The sequence below is a fragment of the Brachyhypopomus gauderio genome, chromosome 14, assembly GCF_052324685.1.
Source record: "Brachyhypopomus gauderio isolate BG-103 chromosome 14, BGAUD_0.2, whole genome shotgun sequence".
Lineage (NCBI taxonomy): Eukaryota > Metazoa > Chordata > Actinopteri > Gymnotiformes > Hypopomidae > Brachyhypopomus > Brachyhypopomus gauderio.
In genome coordinates, this window is record NC_135224.1 from 15807380 (window position 1) to 15829810 (window position 22431).

The window sequence follows — 22431 nt, forward strand, 5'->3', positions numbered from 1 at the left end:
TTTGATGGGCCCCCCTGGCCCTGGGGCCCGGGACAACAGACCCGGTTGTTTCCCCCTGTCGACAAGGCTGCACACGCCACCCCCCCCCCCCCCCCCCCCCCAAATCAAATCTCACTTCAAGTGATTTTGAAAAGTTGGCAACCCTGCAGCCAACCATTTGCACTCACATTCACAACTATGGACAATTTAACCCAATTTAACCCTACTAACAGCATGTCTTTGGACTGTGCAGGGATGACACAGAGAACCCATGTGCACACTGCACACTGGGAACCCGGGACCTTCTTGTGTGGCAACATTGCTTACCACGATGAAGAAGAATAAGAAAGGGGCCACACAGTTTCGGGCTGTAGATTACCCTAAAAAACATTGCTAATAGCAAACTATAGCAATTGCTAACCATTGCTAACCACCACGCCACTGTGCTGCTGCCCAGTGCATTTTTAATGCTATCTTGTTCTATAACTTAACGAATTTTAAAAGTACCTTGTCTCGTTGCATGCGCATGATGTCCTCCTGTGGGACCTCTCTTGACCTCAGGAAATGTTCTAAATCATCCTCCATTTCTGCTTTGTTCCTTGAAGCCTTCTCATTCTTCAATGGCCCAAACCTATGAAGCCATCTTTCTCGGTCTCTCAGAAAACATTTGCGAGATCTTGCAAAAGTAACTCGGGATCTTGCAAAACATTTGCGGGATCTCGCAAAAGTGCCTCTTTTTTTTCTCCTGTTTTTTTTCCCCATGTCCCTTGCGGGGTTCCATACAAAACAACAAGCCATCTGGGTTGTAAACATACTAAGATAAGATAAGCTCTCCAGAACATGCCAGAATATTAAGAAATATAAGACTAGAGGTGAATCAATATGTTGGCCCAACTGTCTACTTCAGTCCTGAAGGATCATTTTCCTATATGTACACTTGAGATAACTAGAGTTAAAGTGTACTAGTACAAATGGCTAAAAATGTCTTAAAATGGGCTGAAAATGGCCTCTGCACAAAGGGGAGTAGTTAAGGAGTAGTTACATTTATAAGCTCTGTGGGCAACGTTTATGCTGATGTGGCCTGCGGTGAAATTGAGTTTGACACCCCTAGCTATAAAGTCTTAAGAGCAGCGGGTGGTGGTAGAATTGTACATGAATTATGCCTGTAACTTAATGTCAGAATATTTTAAAGTAGGCTATAAGCCTACATCATGTTAAAAACCATGTGCATTTTCAAAATAGACTGACATTTTTTAGTGTAGGCTTTCTTCCTCTGTTTGTAAATTCCTCTTTCACAAGACACAGTAAGGGTATTCAGCAGAGACTGCTTGCGGATGATATTTGAGTTGGTGTTAAAAAATACTCAGGTCATAATACGCAGCTAATAAGGACTTTAGAGACTTGAACAGAACAAGTAAAAAGAAGTGGTTGAAGCCAGCAGGGGGACCTTTGTACAAGCTGGACATGGGAATCTTGAGTAGAATGATAAAAAGGGGAAGTGCTACTGATTGTGGTGGAAATACATCAGCAGCCCTTTTGGGGGCAGCCCAGCAATATTCTTATAGTACCATGCTTATTCTCCAGTGGTGGACCTTGTATTCTGATGACAGGGAAGGATTACAGGAGCCACTTAAACAATGCTAGATCATGTGCTGCATCGCCTTGAAGTGGCTGTCACATGTTCCTTCCTGCTAAACCTTTCAACACTTCATACACTACTGAAGAAGGATGAGATACAGTCCACTAACGTGTTGGTGTGTTATGATGAGGAGAAGGGGTGAGGACAATTCTTATTCATCACATGACGGATGGAGGTGAATGCCCAATTGGGTTTGTCTCGCGCACATTATCTGATGCAGAAAATAACTATTTGCAGATAAGAAGGGATTAGAGGTCATATTCAGGGTGCAGGAATTCTATCAGTATGATGATGATAGAGTGCAAACGTGTTGTGAGCAATGCCATTTCTGGTCATGAACTCTTCGTATGTACAGGCATTACTTACATATCACTGCGTATTGTATGACAACATCCTGAGAATTGTTCTCCTAGTTAAATACTGATGGAATTTCTTGACCCTGAATATGACCTCTAATCCTTCCTTATCTACAAATTGTTATTTTCTGCATCAGAAAACCTGAATTTCGACCTGAACCTGAATTTTAACTTGAATTTTTGCATACCTGAATGACTTTTTCAAGTAATAATGATTTCAGATTCAGGTTCTGGTGACACTAAAAAAAGCTCCATACATATAGTGCTAGAGGTGTCTAAGGATTTTCATAGTCGAATCTGATTCTTCAGATTTTCCCTTTAGTCGACTAATAGTCTAATCTGGTTTTTTTTTTAATCTAGAGCACCTTAAACGGGATCCTGTTCTCCTTCAGGACTTTTTTCCACTTCAAAGTAAAAACCTAAAACACTCAGATAAATGAATAAACATGGTAGGTTATTTATTTACTTTTTTTTTTTTTTTATGAAACGTTAGTGAACATTAACAAAAAAAAGTCAACGTCAGTGCGCAGTGCCCATATCCAACTGTCAGACAGGCACTGTGCAAAATGTCAAAAACATTTAAAATAAAATATGCCTGCCTGAAAATATTTTTAAAATGCCACGCAACAGCAAAAAATTATAAGTAAAGGTTCGAGTAACAGGGTTTAAAAAGCAAACAACAACAAAAAATGTTTATAGCCCTACTTGCCGAGACGCAATGGCAATGGCAATTTTAAATGGTATGCCATATTGGTTGTTGCCATGTTGGTTGTTGTCATGTGAAATGAAAGACGTTGATGACATAACTTGCACTTTACTTTGTTTGATTCATCTTTATCTTTTTCAAAATACTCCAACACTTTTGAAGTTTTTTTAGTAGCCATTATAATCTCTGCAGATGCTGACTATCCTGTAGCGTGTTCAGCTCCGCTCATTTGAATTGTGCAACAGCAGATGCCTATTGTTAATGCGCAAACATCATTTAAAAATATTTATTAACAGAAATTAGAATGATTTTATTTGACAAAAGGCTATATATAACGAAAACAAAGACATTTCATGTAACAACTAATGCTTAGCTGCATCCTTGGGCACCCCCATGCAGTTAGAATGGTACATTTGACTATGACGTTCATAGTCGACTAGGGGGTATAGTCGACTATCAGTGACTATTGCAGGTCACCTCTAAATTGAATACAATTTGGAATAAGGCTGTAACGTAACAAAATGTGGGAAAAGTGAAAGTGCTGTGAATACGTTCCGGATGAACTGTAAAGGAGAGAGAACTGCACTCCCTGCTCAGATTTTTTGTTTCAGAGTGAATTCTCATGCTTATTTACATTGTAAATAAATTTCTCTTTTAACTACACAAGTCCTGATATATTTCATAAATTTCCATGACAGTAGCTATGGTAAGACAGCCCAGAGTTCAGTATGATCTGTCCAACTGAAAGCATGTACAAATGCATAAATAAAATGGATGTATAAATAAAGTTATATTTAAAGTTGATTAATTCTTGAAATAAAATATCTCTAGCAACATTTAGACTAGAGATATATGTTGAAAAATGCTTCTTTTAGATTACCCAACACTGACTAAGTCTCATAGTTCAATGGTTATGATTTTAGCAATGCGGGGGTCAAAGGGGTGGTACTAGAGAGAAAGTGAGAGGGAGGGAGAGAAAGAGAAATGACAGACAACAGATAAACCTATCAAATATTCTGTAGAGAGTTTAATGTTCCCCAATTTTAACGTTCAATTTTAAGGCATCACAGTCAGGGTAGACATAGCTAGACAAAAAATTAAACGAACAGTCCCTAAATCTACAGACCTACAACAACTGTATGGCTTCTGAATACAGTAGGAAGAGAATTAAGTACTATGAAGAGATGGTTTGATATTAATAAGTTATCATTGAATCTAACTAAAACAAAGTTTATGATATTTGGTAACCGAGAAATTAGAACTGAGGTAAAACTTAGTATAGATGATGTTGAAATTGAAAGAGTGTACGAAAATAAATTTTTGGGGGTGATAATAGATAATAAGTTATGTTGGAAACCACACATAAATAATGTAAAAACTAAAATGGCCAGAACTATTGCAATACTGTATAAAACCAAACATATTTTAAATCAAAATTCACTATATATACTGTACTGTTCTTTAATAGTTCCACACATGACCTATTGTGTGGAGATATGGGGAAATGCATATAAAACGAACACACATACAATTTTCATGCTGCAGAAAAAAGCAATGCGAATTATCAACCAAGCAGGATATTATGAATCAACCAATAAACTGTTTCTTAAAAAACATGCTCTAAAATTTTATGATATAGTTGATTTACATATTGCACAGATAATGTATAAGGCAGAAAAAAATTCTCTTCCTAACAGTATACAGAAGTTATTTGAAATAAGAGACAACACATATGAACTTAGGGAAACAAGTAGATTTAAAAAAATAAGAGCAAGGACTAATATAAAAAATAGATGTGTATCGGTTAGGGGGTTAACTTTGTGGAATAATTGCAGTAAGGAAATGAAAATGTGTAGTTCAGTAACTAAATTCAAAAAAATGTACAAGAGTAAGGTAGTAAATTCTTATAAACTTGTACAATGATTATATATGGATTAGGTGATATTTAATTATTCATTTATTTATTATTTATTTTAATGTTATTTTGTGACTTTGCTTTGGTATACAAATTATGAGAATGGCTTAATGTAAAAAGGGTAGGTATAATAAGCTACAAGCTTCAACCTATACCTTTTGGGTTATATGTATTTTGCTGATATGTTTATTTATAACTGAGGTTGTGTTGTTGTTTTGTTTGTTTGTTGGTATATATATTCTTTTTGATTGTGGAGCACATAACCGAAATAAAACTTTTCAAACTTCAAATTTTTCAAACTTTTCAAACTAGGAACAGTAGAGAGGGTTACAGGATAGGTAACTTGAAGCAAGGCACACAGAGTACAGAGCTTGGAATTCCTACGACAAGCAAACAGTAAATACATGACATGATATAAATACACATACTAAAGAGGATGGAAACTGTATGAGTTGGCCCCAGCACTATAGAGCCACCAGCCAACAGAGGGATCAGACTCTGGCTAACCATGACATTACAGAAGCAAGGCACAGGTGATGGAAAAGGCACAGGTGATGGAAATAACAAATAACGAAGGTGTATGAGGGGTGTGGACAATGAAAGAAACCATGAACGCACATGAAAAACCAAAACACAGAAGTAAGAGAGACACTAAACTGACTGACAGGAGGTAAGGGACCATACGTCATGCTATAATAAAGAACAGCTTAGTAGAAGCCACAAATTAGGAATACATTTTATGATCGATTATTGTGATGTCAACTTAATTTTTTTCAGAATAATAAAATCTCAAGAATAAAATCAGTCCGTCCATCCATACTCATCTGCTTATCCGGATAACCCAATTAGGCCAAATCACTTTAGATTTACCGGAGTGTCCAGTGTGTTCCTACAACCATGCAATTCATGTTCAGTAGAGCATATGTGAGTGTACATATACTGTACATTTAATGGTTAGTGTTATGCAGACTCATTCTCTTCAATGTTGGCAACCAGTCCCTTGTCATTGACAATAGATGTTGATTGCCTGGTATTTGGTAAGTACAGTATGTTGTCAAATGTAAATTCTCTCATCATGGGTATGAATGGCCTTTTATAGTACAGGAAGGCAGCCAGCCCTGCCACAGCAATAATCACCAAGACAACAGCTATAACGGTGCCAGCATGGCCATGTGGGGCATCGTCCACCCGAGGCACTGCAGAGCAGAGAAGAGTGTTATGAGGAGGACATCAATGATCAGGGAACACAACTAGATGTTCTTAATGGATTGTCACACACTAGCTTTGAGAGGGCCATGGATTCCTACTTTTGTTATATGTTTTTTCATCTAGATTATTCAGTTTTTTTTTTCAGAGGATGAGTAACTATTCCTGTACATACCTGGATCTGGCTGTTTCTCTGTTGGAGGTATAACTAAAATAAAAAAAAAAACAGGCACGTACAGTGAGACCAAAGATCACAGTAGCCAAAACAAAATGTAAATAGCTTAATATGTTTACACATCATGATTTAAAATCTCAAGTCATAAAGTTCAGACTATGTGCAACAGATTCAGACTGGTGAATCCTTCTTAACTGCATTTGTGTGTGTCTGTGTGACTGACCTTTGGCAGTTTTACAGATGAAACTCTTGTAGTTATGGCACGGAGAAGTAAACCACAAGCCACTCTCTGATTTTACATCCACGCAGTCATGGCTACTTGGCATCTCTGATCCCCAGTTAGTGTAGTCCACCAATGCATTATCAACCCACATCAAATTGCCTGATATATACATACACACAAATTCACACACACACACACACACACACATAAATGCACAACATTTTTTATACTTTGAAATGATGTGCACTGGCTAAGGACAGTGATGTTCCCTGTCCAGGTGAAGTTTTGAATGGGGAGGCAGACCTTCATGGCTGCGGTGCATGCCGATCCAGAAAGACTGGGACTCATCCTGGAGAATCTCAAGATTCTTGTGGATGAACTGGGATTCTAAACCATCCTCCACACTCACCAGTGATGCACCTGTGACCAGAGAAACAGCATTAACATATATTTAAAACCATGTCAGGAAGAGTCATGCATTACCCATGATGTTCCAGCTTGGTAATTTGCAGCCGTTCTGCTGGATTGACACAGTGATACTGAGTGATACCTGTTATCATTAGTGTCTTTAGCTTGAGCTTACAAACTTAAAGATATTTATGACGTTTTATGACTTAAGTCTTAAGACACAATTATGTTTTCTTTTTTTTTCTCTCTATGTTTGGAGGACACAGAATGATGAGTACCATCCCAAAAAACACCATTCCTACTGTGAAGCATGGGGGTGGAAGCATCATGCTTTGGGGTGTTTTTCTGCACTTGGGACAGGACAACTGAATTATATTAAGGAGAGGATGACTGGGGCCTTGTATAGCGAGATTTTGGGGAATAACCTCCTTCCCTCAGTTAGAGCATTGAAGATGGGTCATGGCTGGGTCTTTCAACATGACAATGACCCAAAGCATATAGCCAGGATAACCAAGGAGTGGCTCCTTAAGAAGCATATCAAGGTTCTGGAGTGGCCTAGACCTAAACCCTATAGAAAATTTTTGGAGGGAGCTCAAACTTATCAGCAACACCCCAGGAACCTGGCTGATCTGAAGAAGATCTGTGAAAGGGCGGGGGATATAGGAGGCGAAATCCCCCGCGGAGTTTTTATGGTAGTGGACCCAAGTGCCTAGTCCGTGTAACTCGCATGCAGAGCAATAAACGAGAGAAAACAGAAAACACTTGCGGAGTATATTCAGTGCGGATAGTAGGGGAGAACTGAAAGTAATCATGGAAATATTCAACACGGATAGCAAGGGAGAACAGAAAATAGTCACGAAATGAAATCAACGCGGATAATACAGGAGAACTGAAATACTCGCAGAATGAGATCAACGCAGATAACAGAAAGCAAAAACCAAAGAGCAACAAAGGACACCAGGGGAAGTAACTGGCTGGCTGGCAAATGCCGCAAATAACAAAAAATCTTCCCAAAAACAAAACCAAATGGATAGGAAAAATGACAGCGGGAGGAAAACTTGAGAGGCCAGGGAGCGGCGCAGGAGGTAAGTACTCGAAATATTTAAATTGATTTTCACAGATGTTCAAATACTTATTTGCAGCAGTAACACACAAATAAGTTAAAAAAAATAAAATCATATATTGTGATTTCTGGATTTTTATTTTTTTTTTATTTTCTCTCTCACAGTGGACATGCACCTAAGATGAAAATTTCAGACCCCTCCATGATTTCTAAGTGGGAGAACTTGCTCTGGTTTTCAAATACTTATTTTCCTCACTGTATGCTTCAGTTGTAATAATAACTGAATAATAATTAAAACCAGAATTGGTTGTACTGGCAATCCAAGGCTGACCCAATCAAATCTTAGTCCAGTCCATCTATCAACCTACTAATTGTCCCTCCAGTTCACTAGCTGCCCCTTAATTCCCTCTCCAGGTTCGCCAACTGTTCCTCCTGTTCCACTCTTACTTCTCCAATTGCACTCCATTAGCTGTTCATACCTGTCTGTAATCTCATTAATTGGATGGGATAGTAGTGATGGTCCTACCCATTCTAATACACTCTACTGTTGCATGGGCCCAGCTCTCCCTCTTAGAAGCCAGGAAAGAATAGCAATGTCCTCTGAATGGGATCCAGGTCTTGAATTGACTTGGTTCAGGGCAGTTTCCTTGGAGCTGAGGAGGCTCTGTGGGGGCAACATCTGTAGACAAAGAACAAAATGAAAAAAGATCTGGTACATACACTGGTCTTAACATTCTGAACCTTTAGTTTAGTTTATTATATTGTAAACACAAGAAAAGTATTTGACAAAATGTATGTATTGATATAATGTTCTTCAATATTCATCCATCCTGACAAGCCTCACAACCCAAGAAAAAATGCTAATGTATATGTTCACTGTGCAAATGAGTTTATGGAGTGAACCAGTTAGGAGCATCTGTTATAGGGAGTGAGGCAATCAGGAGCATGGTGAGGGCTTCAATTATCCTTTGCATCTCCCAGAATCCTATGCATCTTCTCTACGCCTGTATTTTTTGTCCAATTAGCATATTATTAAAATCCTCACTTTGGTGTGTTTTTCTGTATATGTGTGTTTTTATGTATATGTTCCATTGCATTTCCCCATTAGTTTACTTCACTTTCCTGCTTGCTTTGCCTTAATTAAAACCAATGTGTATCATGGGCGAGGGAAAGGCAGGAAGCTGAGGCGAAAGCAGTTTAAAGAAGACACGTTATTATTGTTAGCATTAGCGCTAAATGAACACTAGACAGACACGCAACATAAACAAAGACAAACAAGGACCACAACATTGACAAATATTAAATACACTCAAATTAACAAGACATGAGTGCAATGTATAATGCAAACGACACATGAGACAGGTGGGACAAATGACACAAATGAACATACATCAGGACACACATGAAAAGCATAAAATAACATACTGTGGAATGTGCAGACAGTGTGTCATGTAAGAAAAACAAACATTTTTAATGAGTTGGTTATTTTCAGGTCCTAAATTATATGTAAAAAATCTTATAGCAGTACCGAGCGATGGGCTACCTGGGGAATGCTTATACCAGTACTGAGCAGTTGTCTACCTGGGGAACGCTTGCAGAGAGAGTAGTAGGTGTTATTGCAGTTTGCCGTTTTCCAGTATCCGTCCATGTCAATGTACACACAGGCCTTGTTCTGACTTGGCTCTCCCGTCCCCCAGTTAGCATAATTCAGTGTCCAGTTGTCAACCCAGCGGTACTGCCCCCATGTCTGCAAACAGCAGCAGATACTTGGTGAGAGAGAGAGAGTAGGCCCTATTGTTTGTTTTCCTCAGCTACATCCATGTTAGCTTTGTGTATGTAGTGAACATTGGCTATAACTGTGGAGATCAGGCAACCTTTTATATCACAGGCTCTCTAAGTTCAGACTATGTAAAGCAGACTAACATGCATACCAAGTTGCTGTTGAGGCCGATCCACATAGGCTGTTTGAATCTGTCAATCCTGAGAATTGCGAAAGCCTGGGTGATGGAGTCTAGCACACTGGCCAAGTCAGCATCATCCGCCCTGCACTGCCTCCTGGCCTCATCCCAGCTCATCTTCTCCATCTGCACCTTGTACGAGTTGTTCCCCAGCATGGAATAAGTCAGCGGTGATACTGTTGTTGCTGGAACTTGTATCTGAGAGTCTGAGGAAGATCAAATATGGATGCATGGAATGGAGGGTGATTAATGATGTTCATGTACCCACAGTTCTACAGTCACAGCTTTAAGAACTGATGGATCTTAGGCATGTCAGCTAGTAGATATACAAATACCTTGGAATGTTTCTTGACATAAATTACAAACACATTAACAAATACATGAAAACAAAGTAGCTAAATATTAGGGGTGGGACGTGATCAAAAAAATGAATCGAATTAATCAGAAGCTTTGTGATTAATTAATCAAAATTAAACGCATTTTAATCGCATTTCAGTATTTAACATGAGAAATTGTGACGCTGGCGGAGCGGCGAAGGACTAGACGTAATCCTCGGCTTTGGCAACAGAACGTCACTTTTATTGTACACGGAAAGTGCATAAAGCGCACGTAAAACATGAAACAAACACGATCATCGTGTGGACTCAGACAACGACGAGCACAGGACACTGCGCGAGCGCACATTAAATAGACAAACCACATAAGTCCCGCGTGATTATGAGACGAGCCACAGGTGAGACAGATTATCACAAGACACAACCACACCCACAGAGATCCACAGACGCAGATGAGTAGACGAAGACGATGTAGACACACGCCCAAAAGGGAGGGGCCGGGGTCCTCAACGTGACAGAAATATTAATTTAAGTTTGAATGATGAATGAATCAATTAACATAAGCATAAACTTCAACATCTTGTTTATTTTTCCACCAGTCTACTACACAGACCAATAGATGAGTGCAGAAAACAGAGCAAACAGTTTTCAGAACACTGGAAATTCTGACCAAAAATGTTTAATTTTAGGAGTTTTGCTCAGGATATTGGAAGAATAAGAAAAATTGAAGTAAATCAGAAGATGTTTTTTAATATAATTTTAGATGGTATAGTTTTTCTTTAAATTCCCAGGCCTCTGCCACAGGCATATCCATAGTGCCTCGAAGTGGTCTTCTGCATGCTCAAAGCAAATGACTGGATCTTCCATTCATCATCTATAATATGAGCTGTCACACCAAGATAATTCTTGTTGCTAACAGCGGTCCAGTGATCCCCAGTCAGAGCCACATTTGTGGCGCTCTTCACAATAACCTGTTTTACTTCCCTTTCCTCATCATACAGCTGCTGGATTTTCTTCGACATTGTCTTTCTGGATGGCAGTTCGTAACTTGCATCAGTTGACGCAATTTGCAGCGCTTCTTGTAAGCCTTTATCTTCCACCAGAGAGAGCTAACAACACTGCAAATAATGTGAAGCATGAAGTTTAAACGCCTCTGCCGCTCGCGCGAGGTGTGCGGAGTCGCGCGCTGCGGTCACTCGCGAAAGTTTAATCCAGTCTTAATTAAGTTTAATCCAGTCTTAATGGTCCACTGAAGGTCATTTAAAAACCAGGACATTTCCTCACTTAAAAAAACCCCGGGACGCCAGGGACATGATGTGAAATACGGACATGTCCAGGGAAACATGGACGTTTGGTCACCCTATTGTACTAGGAATACATTTTGCAGCTAAGTGATCATTACTGACCTGCGCATTAGTCCCAACATGTTTTGCGTTGAGGTGGTAACGAAGGGTGGAAGTGCTCCTGTGATAAGCGAACTCCTTCCTCCATAAAGTGCAAATAACACTATTTGTGTTTGTACTTCCATTTGGAAGTTTCTTATATTTAAATTTCCCATCCACCAGTGCAGCCTCTTCAGTCATCTCCATGATGGTCTTAATGTGCGTCCATATAATCTGTATGCCTGTATGAACTCGTGCACTGAGAAATATTCCATGGTGCAAAAGTGTATCATGCGTTAAATGCCTTAATTTTTTTAGTTCATTAATTTTCCTGTAATTAATTAATCGAAATTAACGTGTTAAAGTCCCACCACTACTAAATATATTTACCAAAAAATATGTGTCCAATGTTTTTGGAAGTGAGGTTGGGAGAAAAGAATAGATGCTAGATTGGGGGAGCGATATTTGTTCCTAGTTCTGTCCTGTTTCTTTTCCCAGCCTTGGTTACACTTGTTTCTCATTTGCCCTGATTATCTTGTGTTTTTATTCTCCTCTGTTTGTCCCCTCAGTTTGTTGGTTGTTTTGTTCACGTGCCTCCATAAGTTTAACCTTCATTATTCTGCTCAGTGCGTGTCTTCATTTCTGTTTTGTTTAATCGTGTATTCTGGTTTCTTTCCATCATGTACAATGTCAATTTTTGCCCTCAATAAGTCACTCTAGTTAGCATGAGCATGAAGAATTCCTACATCGACACAGCAGTGGCACTGGCACTATATCCCAGTCAAGTTTATAGACCTCATTCTGGACTACTATAACACTTTCAGTCTGAGAGTCTCTGCTGGGTCGATAACATCAGACTGGCACAAGCTTGAGAAGGGGATCATGACTGGAGTGACATTATTTGCACTCACCATGATCATGAAGTCAGCAGAAGCCCAGTGTAGAGGTCCCCTAACCAAGTCTAGCATAAGCCAGCCGCCCATTAGGGCCTTTATGGACGATCTGATGGTGACAACTCCACATTTCCCAGGAAGCAGATGGATCCTGAAAGGCCTGGAGGAGATGACCACCTGGGTGCGAATGTGCTTTAAGCCAGCTAAGTCCAGATCCTTGGTACTGAAGAAAGGGAAAGTTACAAACAAGTTCCTTGGCACCTCTGTAATACCATCAATAACAGAGAAACCAGTGAAGAGCCTGGGGAACGTGTTTGACTGCAGCCTGAAAGACACGGCAGCCATCCATTCAACCAACCTTGAGCTGGAAACATGGCTAACTGCAGTGGACAAATCGGGCCTTCCTGGCAAGTTTAAGGCCTGGATATACCAACATGGCATCCTCCCATGGATTATTTGGCCGCTCCTGATTTACGAAGTTCCAATCTCCACCGTTGAAGGCTTTGAGAGGAGAGTGAGCAGATTTCTAAGGAAGTGGCTGGGTCTTCCTCGAAGCCTGAGCAACATTGCCCTTTATGGCCGGAACAACAAGCTAAAGCTCTCCATCAGCAGCTTGAACGAGGAGTTCAAAGTGTGCCTTTTCAGGGAGGTACTGCAGTACAGGGAGTCAGAGGATCCAAAGGTCTCCCAGGCTGGGATTGAAGTGAGGACAGGGCGGAAATGGAGGGCAGTAGAGGCTGTAGATGTGGCCGAGTCAAGGATATGGCACGAGGAGAGGGTCGGAATAGTGGCTCAGGGAAGATCTGGCCTGGGAAGCATCACAACATCTCATTATGATAAAGTGGAGGGCAAAGAAAGGAGATTACTGGTGCAACAGGAGATGCTTGCATCAGTAGAGGAGGAGCGGGCCAGCAAGATGGTTGGAATGAGACAACAGGGAGCCTGGACAAGGTGGGAGCACGCAATTGACCGCAAAAGTCTCTTGGGCAGAGCTGTGGACAGCAGAACCCCACCGCATATGATTCTTGATCCAGGCTATCTATGATGTTTTACCAAGCCCATCCAACCTGTTTAGCTGGGGATTGGAGGAGTCACCAGCCTGCAAGCTTTGCCTGAAGAGAGGAACCCTGGAACACATCCTCAGCTGCTGTCCAAAAGCCCTGGGCGAGGGGTGCTACCGCTGGCACCACGATCAAGTCCTGAAAGCCAGACTTCTCCTAGAACTCACCATACCCTAGGAGGACCGTATTCAGGAGGCCAACGAGAAGAAAAGGGCAAAGTATGCTGAGCTAGTAGATGAGTGCCGGAATAACGGGTGGAGAGCACAGTGTGTGCCCATTGAGGTGGGATGTAGAGGATTTGCAGGCCAGTCACTTTGCAAGACATAAAACATCTTAGGCATCACGGAGGCCAACAAACAAAGGGCTATCAAGGAGGCCACAGAGGCAGCAGAGGTTGCCTCAAGATGGCTGTGGATAAGGAGAGGAGACCTGTGGGTGGGGTAGAGCTACCTGGACACAAGCTGGGGCCTGATCAACCCCGGCTGGGTCGCCTGGGTGAGAGTGTATGATGTTGAAAGACCCGAAACACTCTGTGACCCCAGGTAACATGACTGATGATGTGTCCAGGTTGCATCAGTAGATGTATATTACAAGCATTTGTGTCCTGCCTCGTTTCTCTCATGGTTACAAATGCTAAAATACAGTATTAATCTGTCAAACCTACAAATTAGATTTGTTTTTTATTTGTTAGAAAATACTGTATTCAAATGCAAGTGTTTTTCAAACATTTGTAATTAATATATTGCCTATCTCTGCTGACTAGAATTAAAACTACTTCCACTCACCAATGCTCCTCTTGCAGATGAAACCTCGCTTTACGTTGCAGTCTTCAACCTTCCACTTGCCAGTGATCTTGAATGTCTCCCTCACCATAATGACACAGTCAAACTGCAGGTAATGATTAGTTATTTAGTTTACAGTTGATGACTACTGGATGATGCATGAGTTCAGTGGTCTATTTTATTGTTAGTATTTCAACATAGTATTTTAGTATTTCAACATTCTCCTCACAAAATTTTCTCCTCACATTCTTCTTCCCAAAAACATTACATCTTCAATAGACCTGAAGCTACACACACACACACACACACTTAAATGTCAATCATATTAGCCACTCCCCTCCTCTCAATCTCCCACATATTAGTTATCTCATTCACCTTTGGCCACTTAAAACATCCTCCTGTTCAAACCCCACAGCTGCCATAGCCTAATATGGTCTAGACCAGTGAAACATCAGACTTCAAGCCTATTTTTTAAATGTATGTTCTTTAATGTTTTCTCATTTTCTACTCCCTCCCTGGGTCACATCAGCATATACAATAAACAGAAGTAATGTTGGTTATTTAAATGTACGAATTGTATTGGATTTTCAACAGTGATTTGTAGGAGAATGACACCACATGTCACAACTCTAACTTATCTGCCTTATCTGAGCGTCACGTCTGGCCCCTCCTCCTCCTATCATTCCCTGACAGGGTTTGTTTTGTTGGCCATGTGCCTCTTAGTCCCTCATTTCACTCACGTAACCCATTCCCCATGTTTGTTTGACAGGCTTTCTCTGTTTGAGTGTATTTATTGCCTTGTCTTTTGTCTTGTGGGTTACTGATCATTTTGTTCGGTTTAGTCCGTTTGGTTTGTGTAGTCTCTAGTGCTTTGTGGGATATGTTGCAATCAAACTGTGTTGTTATTTCTTTCATGTTTATTCTCTTTATTTCATTCTTTCTTTGTCTCCCATCATGTCACTACGTGGTGGTTATGATCATACATCAGACTCGTTATTGGATTTGACTCAAGCCTGTTTTTTCGATCCTGATTTCGGTATGCCCTTCAATAAATTTTTCTCTCCTCAGTGTTTGTGTCTGCCCTCTAGTTACTCCACGCCAATCCTGGCAATTCACTGGGAGTGAGTAAAAACACACATACTAGAGAAGAGTGAGGAGGAGGCACCCTGACTGCATACACACCTTCCCTTCAGCAGATCAAGCAGAGACCCCTGAGCTAAAGTATGAATGGTGTATGATTTTCTGACAACATTCTTGGGTCAAGTAGTGAGTTATGATTATGCAATCATGTAAATCATATAATTTACATGCTGTGACATGGGAAACATGAAGTGATGCAGAAAAAGATTCAAAGCAATGTAAGGCTTCAGCTCATGATTATTGACAAACCTGCTGAGCAACAGACTGAAAATACAGAAAACCCACCTCCACTTCTTCGAAGTCATGCCACCATATAGCCTGAAAAAAAGAAACCAACTGGTGACCTTTTTTATTTTGGGGGGGGGGGGGGGTGGGGGGGTGGGGTATCATTCTTTTAAACAAAAGTTAGCACTTTAAAAGATATATAAATTGTGTATTTTCTAACAGGGGTGAACAAGAAAGTCTACTTTAAGAACCACACTGTCCCACATAACAATTATAGTCATAGATGTCATTGGGTGTCACAAATGGTTGTAAAACCTACATCTGTATCATGTCCATAGTCCTCCATGCCCCATGGTAGATATGGCTGTATTGAAAACAAATATATACATTTAAGAAGTTATGCTAGTCATAACTGAGCCAAACCAAGATAGATTAAATAATACAGACAATGCTTCTATTTAAGAGATTCTCTATTTCAGAACATGAAGGTTCCTAGGTGTCTTGGGAATAATAAACTCATAGTGAAGACAACCATTAACCTTTCTTTTTTCATCACATGGGACTTTAAGCTGCAGCTATTTTAAAACAGGAATTCTACCTCTCAGAAATGCAGAAAAGAATATGCTGAAGCAAGAACAAAGTAAATTCTCATGCAGCTCTGAATTACAAGCAGACATTTACTATAGTTACTCAAAGCCATCTGAGTACAGCTCAGTTCATGGAATCCCTGTCACATTATGTATTTTATAGAAGTTGAATGGGTATTAGGGTGAGTGGACATCATGTATACAGAAATCTGGATTACATCATAAAATAAATTACATCATTTTATCTTTTGATTACATAATGTTTAATGAAGCTTTTTCCTAGTGGAAGCCAGACATCAGAAGCTGCAACACAAGATATCACAAGACACAGAAGATGCAACACAAGACACTAATAATAGTCACATGGGATGTGCAGATAATGTTGAGACAGGGAAAGTCGCTCAGACAGCAGGAGAATGTTTTGGAGAGCAGGCTTTTCTGCACAATTGTATTCCAGTAATCTTGGCATTTTGATTCCAAAATTTGAATCGGAATGGGAATATTGTCACAGATTTTTTCAATTATTAGAAAATCCAAATCAAGTTTTATCTTTTCGAAAACATTTTCTTAAATAATATTTAAGAATCCTGAAACAATTAAAATCACTGTTGGAGTGCACATAGACACGCCCAGAGGGAGTGTCACATCATCCACATCATCACATCATCCACTCTCTTGGATGCCTTCAGTACAGTAGCGGCTGAATGGAGAACCTCTGGAAGAAGTAGAAGTCTTCACCCACCTGGGAAGTGTGGTGGACAAACGAGGGACCGATGTAATGTGGATGTCAAAACAGATGTCAAAAATATGTTTGGAGCTCCAAGACCATTGGTTATTCTACCAAGATTTGTCTCTTCTGTATGATGCAAAGACATGGATGATCACAAAGGCCACACTGAAGAAGATCTAGACATTTGCAATCCAGTGTGTGCGACAAATCCTCAAAATGCACTGGCCAGAAATTGTTAGCAATGCTGAAGTGTGGCAGAGAACACACCAGAGGTCTCTGGAAGAAGAAATCCTGCTGAGATGATAGGAACAGCTGGGTCAAGCCTGATGAAAACCAGGTGCTCACTATGCAGTCACAGACATGGAGCCATGAGGGCGTGAGAAAGCAGTGAAGGCTGAGGAGCACCTGGACACATGGCCTTGATGCTGGTGCCAAGTTTACTGGACTCGCTTGAAAGCACTGGAGGATTATTATTAATGGAATACAATTCCAGGAGGGGGCGAAAGGCTTAGATACACAGACCATATATGTGAATGTTTAGAACTATGAGTTTATAATAAGTAAAATATACTTGCATTTGCTCCATGTGATCGGTGGTCATATGGGACTGACACTGGGTAATTTTTGGCCCAGTTGGTGAACCGTACAGTTTTGCCATCTGTCCAGAGGAACTGCATCTCCGAGTTGATGTCATTCAATCCAATCCACACATCATCATGTGTATTGAGCATCAAGGTAGTGAGGAATGCTGAGAAGATAAATTTAAACCTTAAGTAAAACCCATCAGACTTTTCTTAAGATGTGACCAGTAAAGATTTGAGAAATAAATGTGAATTCCCTAAAGCTTTAAATTATATTTTAATAATTTTAAAAATCATTCACAGAATCTTCCAAGGATAGTTGGACAACTGTAGCATTAGGAGCGCAGGAAGGAGCAGGATGCTGAGAGATAGTTGTCTTTAACTTTTGTTTTATTTGATGAATGGAGAACATGCAAAACCAAGTGATGGGATGAGTTGAACGACTGACAAACACACAACAAACATCAAGTACAGGAATATTAACAAGACGCACGTGTGCAGCATAACATTAACAAGATGATGACAGGTGTAATGAATAACGTGCGCGCGCACACACACACACACTTTTATATTCATGTGTCCTTTTTGGGCATTTAGCAGGTGCTCTTATCCAGAGTGACTTACAAAGTGTTCACAGAATGTTCACAGAAGTCACAGACAAAAGAAAAGTATGAACAACTATGCAGACATAAACAAGCCCAATGTGACAACAATAAGGTCAGGATTGTTGATTATGTTTTAAGATCAAGCAGAGGGATACATAAAAAATGAAACATATTTTAAAAGAGTTTTGGAATTGTAATGAAAAGTTTACCTTGTTCTGTTTGATTCCCAATGGTAACCAAGTTCCCTCCTAGATCGATGCAGTATTGTCGAGCATCATGCCATTTTTTCTCATCACCTTTCCCTAAAAATTTATAACACTAGAAAAAAATATATATATTGTGTTGTCAAATTGTGTTGTCATATATTCATAAAAAGTGAGGTCATTTTTTTGTTTGGGTTATTAGATTTCTTTTTAGAGTTTTACAAAACAATAGATCTTGTTATTCGGAATTCACTTACTTTTCCCTGGAAAGAGATCCATTCAGGAGCACAACCTCCTGTTGGGGCAGTTTCAGGTGCCATTGTGTTGGGGACAAAATTAATGCTTCTTTTACAGATTGAGGGTAATGCTACTCCACAGTTAATATCATTCCAGAAGCCTGATTGATAGAGATGTTTTGATGTATCATAAACCTTACATGGCAACATCTGGCATTATCAAACAGAGACAATGTAGAAGAATTGATCTTACCCACATTCGAGTACACGACTACACAGTTCTCATCATTGTTGGCAAAGTTTGGTTCATTTTCATCCCATGCTGTATAGACCACTGGGGACCCATCTAACCAACTAGAAGGAAACATGAGGATTTAAACCAGACGGAGAACATTTCACTTTGCAAACTGTTTTCAAAACCTTCTTTATTTTGTTATTACTTATGTAATGTTACCTAAATGATTTATCCAGTGCAACTGTCATTCCTATGTAGTACATTCTCTCTGAGGTCCTTGAAATCTGCAAAAAGGAATTTGATAAACACTATGAATGCATTGCCCTTTCCTATTACAGAGGAGATATTTAGAATCAAATAATTCAGTCTGGATCCTTTACCTGCTTCCAAATAAACTTCCTCTCAGTTTGACCAGTTATAGCAATGAGGTCAGAATGGTTGTTCTTGCAAAAGTCACGAGCATCTTCCATAGATAGGGCATTTTTATTGATGAAGTACTGATAACCACTGAACTCAATCCAGCCATCAGCAGTTATATTAAACTCCCCTGTGCAGTGGAAAGGATATAGGCACACTCGAACACAGAACACTACATTTACTAAAAATACATTTAGTGAATGACCTCAGAAGATTTGAAATTCATATAATAACTATAGCACTTTTAAGATGTCAGAGATGGTCCAAGGCATTCTCAAATTACATGGCCGCTTAGGAACCCCACGCCACCTGGGGGCTCCCAAGAGCACCAAGATGATGAAGCATTTGTGGTTGAGGTTGTGGTATGGGGGCCCCAAGTGAATTTCCGCTTATGACCCCATAAAAGCTTGAACCGGCCTTGAAAGATGTACAAAGTGCACAGTGAAGAATAAAGTTATTACCTTGGGGGCCACTTGTAGGAGGTTGTTTGGGAGTTGTACCTGTGGCACAATGGTGTAGCCAGAAATAAATGTAGAGGAAAAGTATTTTTAATTAAAAATATTTTGTTAACAAATCTTGCAGCAGTAAAACATTAATATGCCTAGGAAAAAATGTAAGCAGAGGTCGGTAGTAACACATTATTGATTGCTTGTGTTTTAAACAAATTGTAGCTGACAGACGAGTTGTTTACTTTTGTGCGGTTGTGTTTAGTGTTGCTATAGAGACGAACGGTTTTTCTTGGGGTCCGGGTTGCTTGTAGACAACTGCTGATTTTACACTCCACTTCGCTGTTTTTCTTTCTTTCTTTTTTGATTTGAAAAGCACATGTGTTTACTTTAAGTTGTCGTCGTGTTGGTGTTATTCTTTATATTCTCAAGTTCATTGTCTAAGATAAAGTAACTACTACTGAAGAGAAGTTCATCTGACTTTCGTCAGACTACGAGATGTTATATTTCCTCTCCTTTAGCGAAAGCAGTTAACGAGGTTTGTTTAATATTTGTTTCTACGTGAATGTTAGTCTGCTAATGCAGGTATATGTAGCGCATTTCTTAAAGACGTGAATTGTATCGAACATGTTACATTTGCTTTAGTTACATTAATGAAGTTAAAGGATAAATGTCATGATCTTTGTCATTTATAGCAAATATCTTTGCAATCCTGTATTTGTAGTTCTCACGATGGGAAATGAGTTTGTTACACCATAAACCATCCGTCTTCACAAAGAACTGTTGCTGCTTGCGGTCATTAAGGGGAGGCACAGTGAGAACTCGACTGCGCGGTGCAGGCAGTGAACACCCAGCGAAAGTCGTATCCTCCGTATGCCATCTCTAGGCTTCATCCACGTTATGCAAGAGCGGCGCGTACTACGGAGTACAAGAAATTAAGTGCTATAAGTTTGTCAAACTGCTGTTAAAAGACGTTAATATTGTGAATAAGGACTTCATTCATTTTATCGTTAAAATCGAATGCTGGTGTACATTCATGCTCGTCTGTTAGAGTGATTGTAAAAATTAAGATAACTAATTGTCACAGTTAAGTGTTGTTTGTTGTTCGGTCGTAAGCATTTCGATTTATCATATTTTATTCAGGAAACTGTTCGTTGCAGTGTTTTATTCAGATTATTCTGTGTTCAAGGTAGTATATTCTACAGTAGCAGTATAATTAAGACAAAGGATTAAATTTAGACTAATGGCAGAATCCCTCAGAAGTGACGGTCAGAATGAGATGGTGGTAGCTGCTCTCAAACCTTCATCTCAGCAGACAGCGCAACAAGAAAATCCCCAAGTAGAGGCAGAAATGCACCCAAAGACCGATGATGCGTCGCATATTGACGAGCAAAGTGAGCCTCGTAGAAGTCAAAGAATCCGAACCTTAACTGCAAAAGGGCAAGAACTGCATCATAAAAGATTCATGGAACTTGAACGTCGTTTTAAGGTACAGTACGAGAAGTGGGGAGTTCTTGTAAAGGATGCCATGCAAACGGTGAGCGGTCCTTGCACAGACAATGTACTGCAAGACTTAATTTCCCAGGTAAGCAATGCTGCAACAGAGTTGAACCATGTGTATGAAGATCTGCGCAGAATTAAGGTTCCAAATAATGACATGCGCCGTAGAATGGATAAATGTGAAACTGTTACAAGAAAGGTTGCATCAAAAATATTGGATTGGATGGAAAGAAAAGAAGAGGCAGAAGGGGAGCCACTGGATTTGAATGACATTAAGTCAGTCATCTCATCCATTTCTTCAATTGGGTCAAGTTCTATTTCCAGACGGTCAAATTCTACTTGTTCTCAGAGCAGTTCAAATGTTACTTCCATATCTTCATTTTTAAAGCGGCAAGAGGCAGCTGCTGAGGTTGCTGCTAATCAGGCCACCTTACAAGTCTTGCAAGATCAAGAACGCCAATTAGGAGAAATTCAAACCCTTGAAGCTGAAAATAAAAGGATAATAGCTCAACAAACAGCAGATAGTTTAAGACGACGCTTAGAGAGAGAACAGGAAGAAACTAAACTACAAGCCCAGTTAGAGATTGAAAATGCAGCAAGACAGAAAATGTTAGATGAAAAGCGTAAAGAGCTGGAGCGTCTAGAAACAGTCAAACAGTTAAATGCTGCTAAGGCACGAATGCAAGTATACTCACAGAATTATGCTTGTGAAAGGGAATTTGAAGATGTAAGATGTAAATGTGAATCAAAGGATTGGAAAGAGGTACCTGGACACGGTAACCACCCTTTCCAATATCATCCTCCACAACAAGTCGTAGTAAGCCCACAGCATGACAGCATTACATCCCTCGCAAGGATGCTGGCCGAATCGATCAGCATGAGTCGTCTGCCAATTCCAGAGCCAGCCATTTTTACTGGTGACCCACTCTGTTACAATGACTGGAAAGTATCCTTTCAGACACTAATAGATCGAAAAAATATTCCCGCCACTGAGAAACTTTATTATCTTCGTAAGTATGTGAGTGGAGCAGCAAAAAGGGCTATTGAGTGTTATTTCCTAGTAGGGACCGAAGCTGCCTATAGTGCTGCCTGGTCTGTCCTAGAAGAGAGGTTCGGAAATCCATTCATCATAGCCAAATCCTTCAGAGACATTCTCAAAGCATGGCCCAAGATAGGCCTAACGGACAGTGTGGCACTCAGGGATTTTGCAGACTTCCTTCGTGGTTGTGAAGCTGCCATGCAGGACATCAAGAGTCTTGAAATTTTCAATGATTGCAGTGAAAACCAGAACATGCTTTCTAAGCTTCCTGATTGGTTAGCATCAATGTGGAATAGGAAAGTGATAGAAATTGAAGAAGAAACAAACATGTTTCCTAGTTTTAGTCAATTTGTTAAATTCCTCACGAGAGAAGCCAACATCTCCTGCAACCCAGTTACTTCCCTTA

At 40.0% G+C, this 22431-nt stretch overlaps 1 protein-coding gene across 3 annotated transcripts in view; it reads right to left on the reverse strand.

Moving 5' to 3' along the window:
- Positions 1–4125: 4125 nt before the first annotated feature.
- The window catches only part of LOC143475507 (macrophage mannose receptor 1-like), a 49815-nt gene continuing 31509 nt past the window's right edge, over positions 4126–22431 (reverse strand). For all 3 annotated transcript variants that reach the window (XM_076973355.1, XM_076973357.1, XM_076973356.1), the window contains 17 exons: positions 19502–19540; positions 19004–19170; positions 18843–18907; positions 18642–18742; positions 18410–18549; positions 18159–18267; positions 17339–17511; positions 15766–15810; positions 15507–15539; positions 14085–14187; positions 9602–9834; positions 9252–9417; positions 8197–8349; positions 6503–6619; positions 6200–6358; positions 5977–6009; positions 4126–5791 (listed from right to left, as the gene is read on the reverse strand). In XM_076973355.1, coding sequence (XP_076829470.1) covers positions 5556–5791; positions 5977–6009; positions 6200–6358; positions 6503–6619; positions 8197–8349; positions 9252–9417; positions 9602–9834; positions 14085–14187; positions 15507–15539; positions 15766–15810; positions 17339–17511; positions 18159–18267; positions 18410–18549; positions 18642–18742; positions 18843–18907; positions 19004–19170; positions 19502–19540 — 2072 coding nt within the window. In that variant the 3' untranslated portion in view covers positions 4126–5555. The remainder of the gene's footprint in view (positions 5792–5976; positions 6010–6199; positions 6359–6502; positions 6620–8196; positions 8350–9251; positions 9418–9601; positions 9835–14084; positions 14188–15506; positions 15540–15765; positions 15811–17338; positions 17512–18158; positions 18268–18409; positions 18550–18641; positions 18743–18842; positions 18908–19003; positions 19171–19501; positions 19541–22431) is intronic.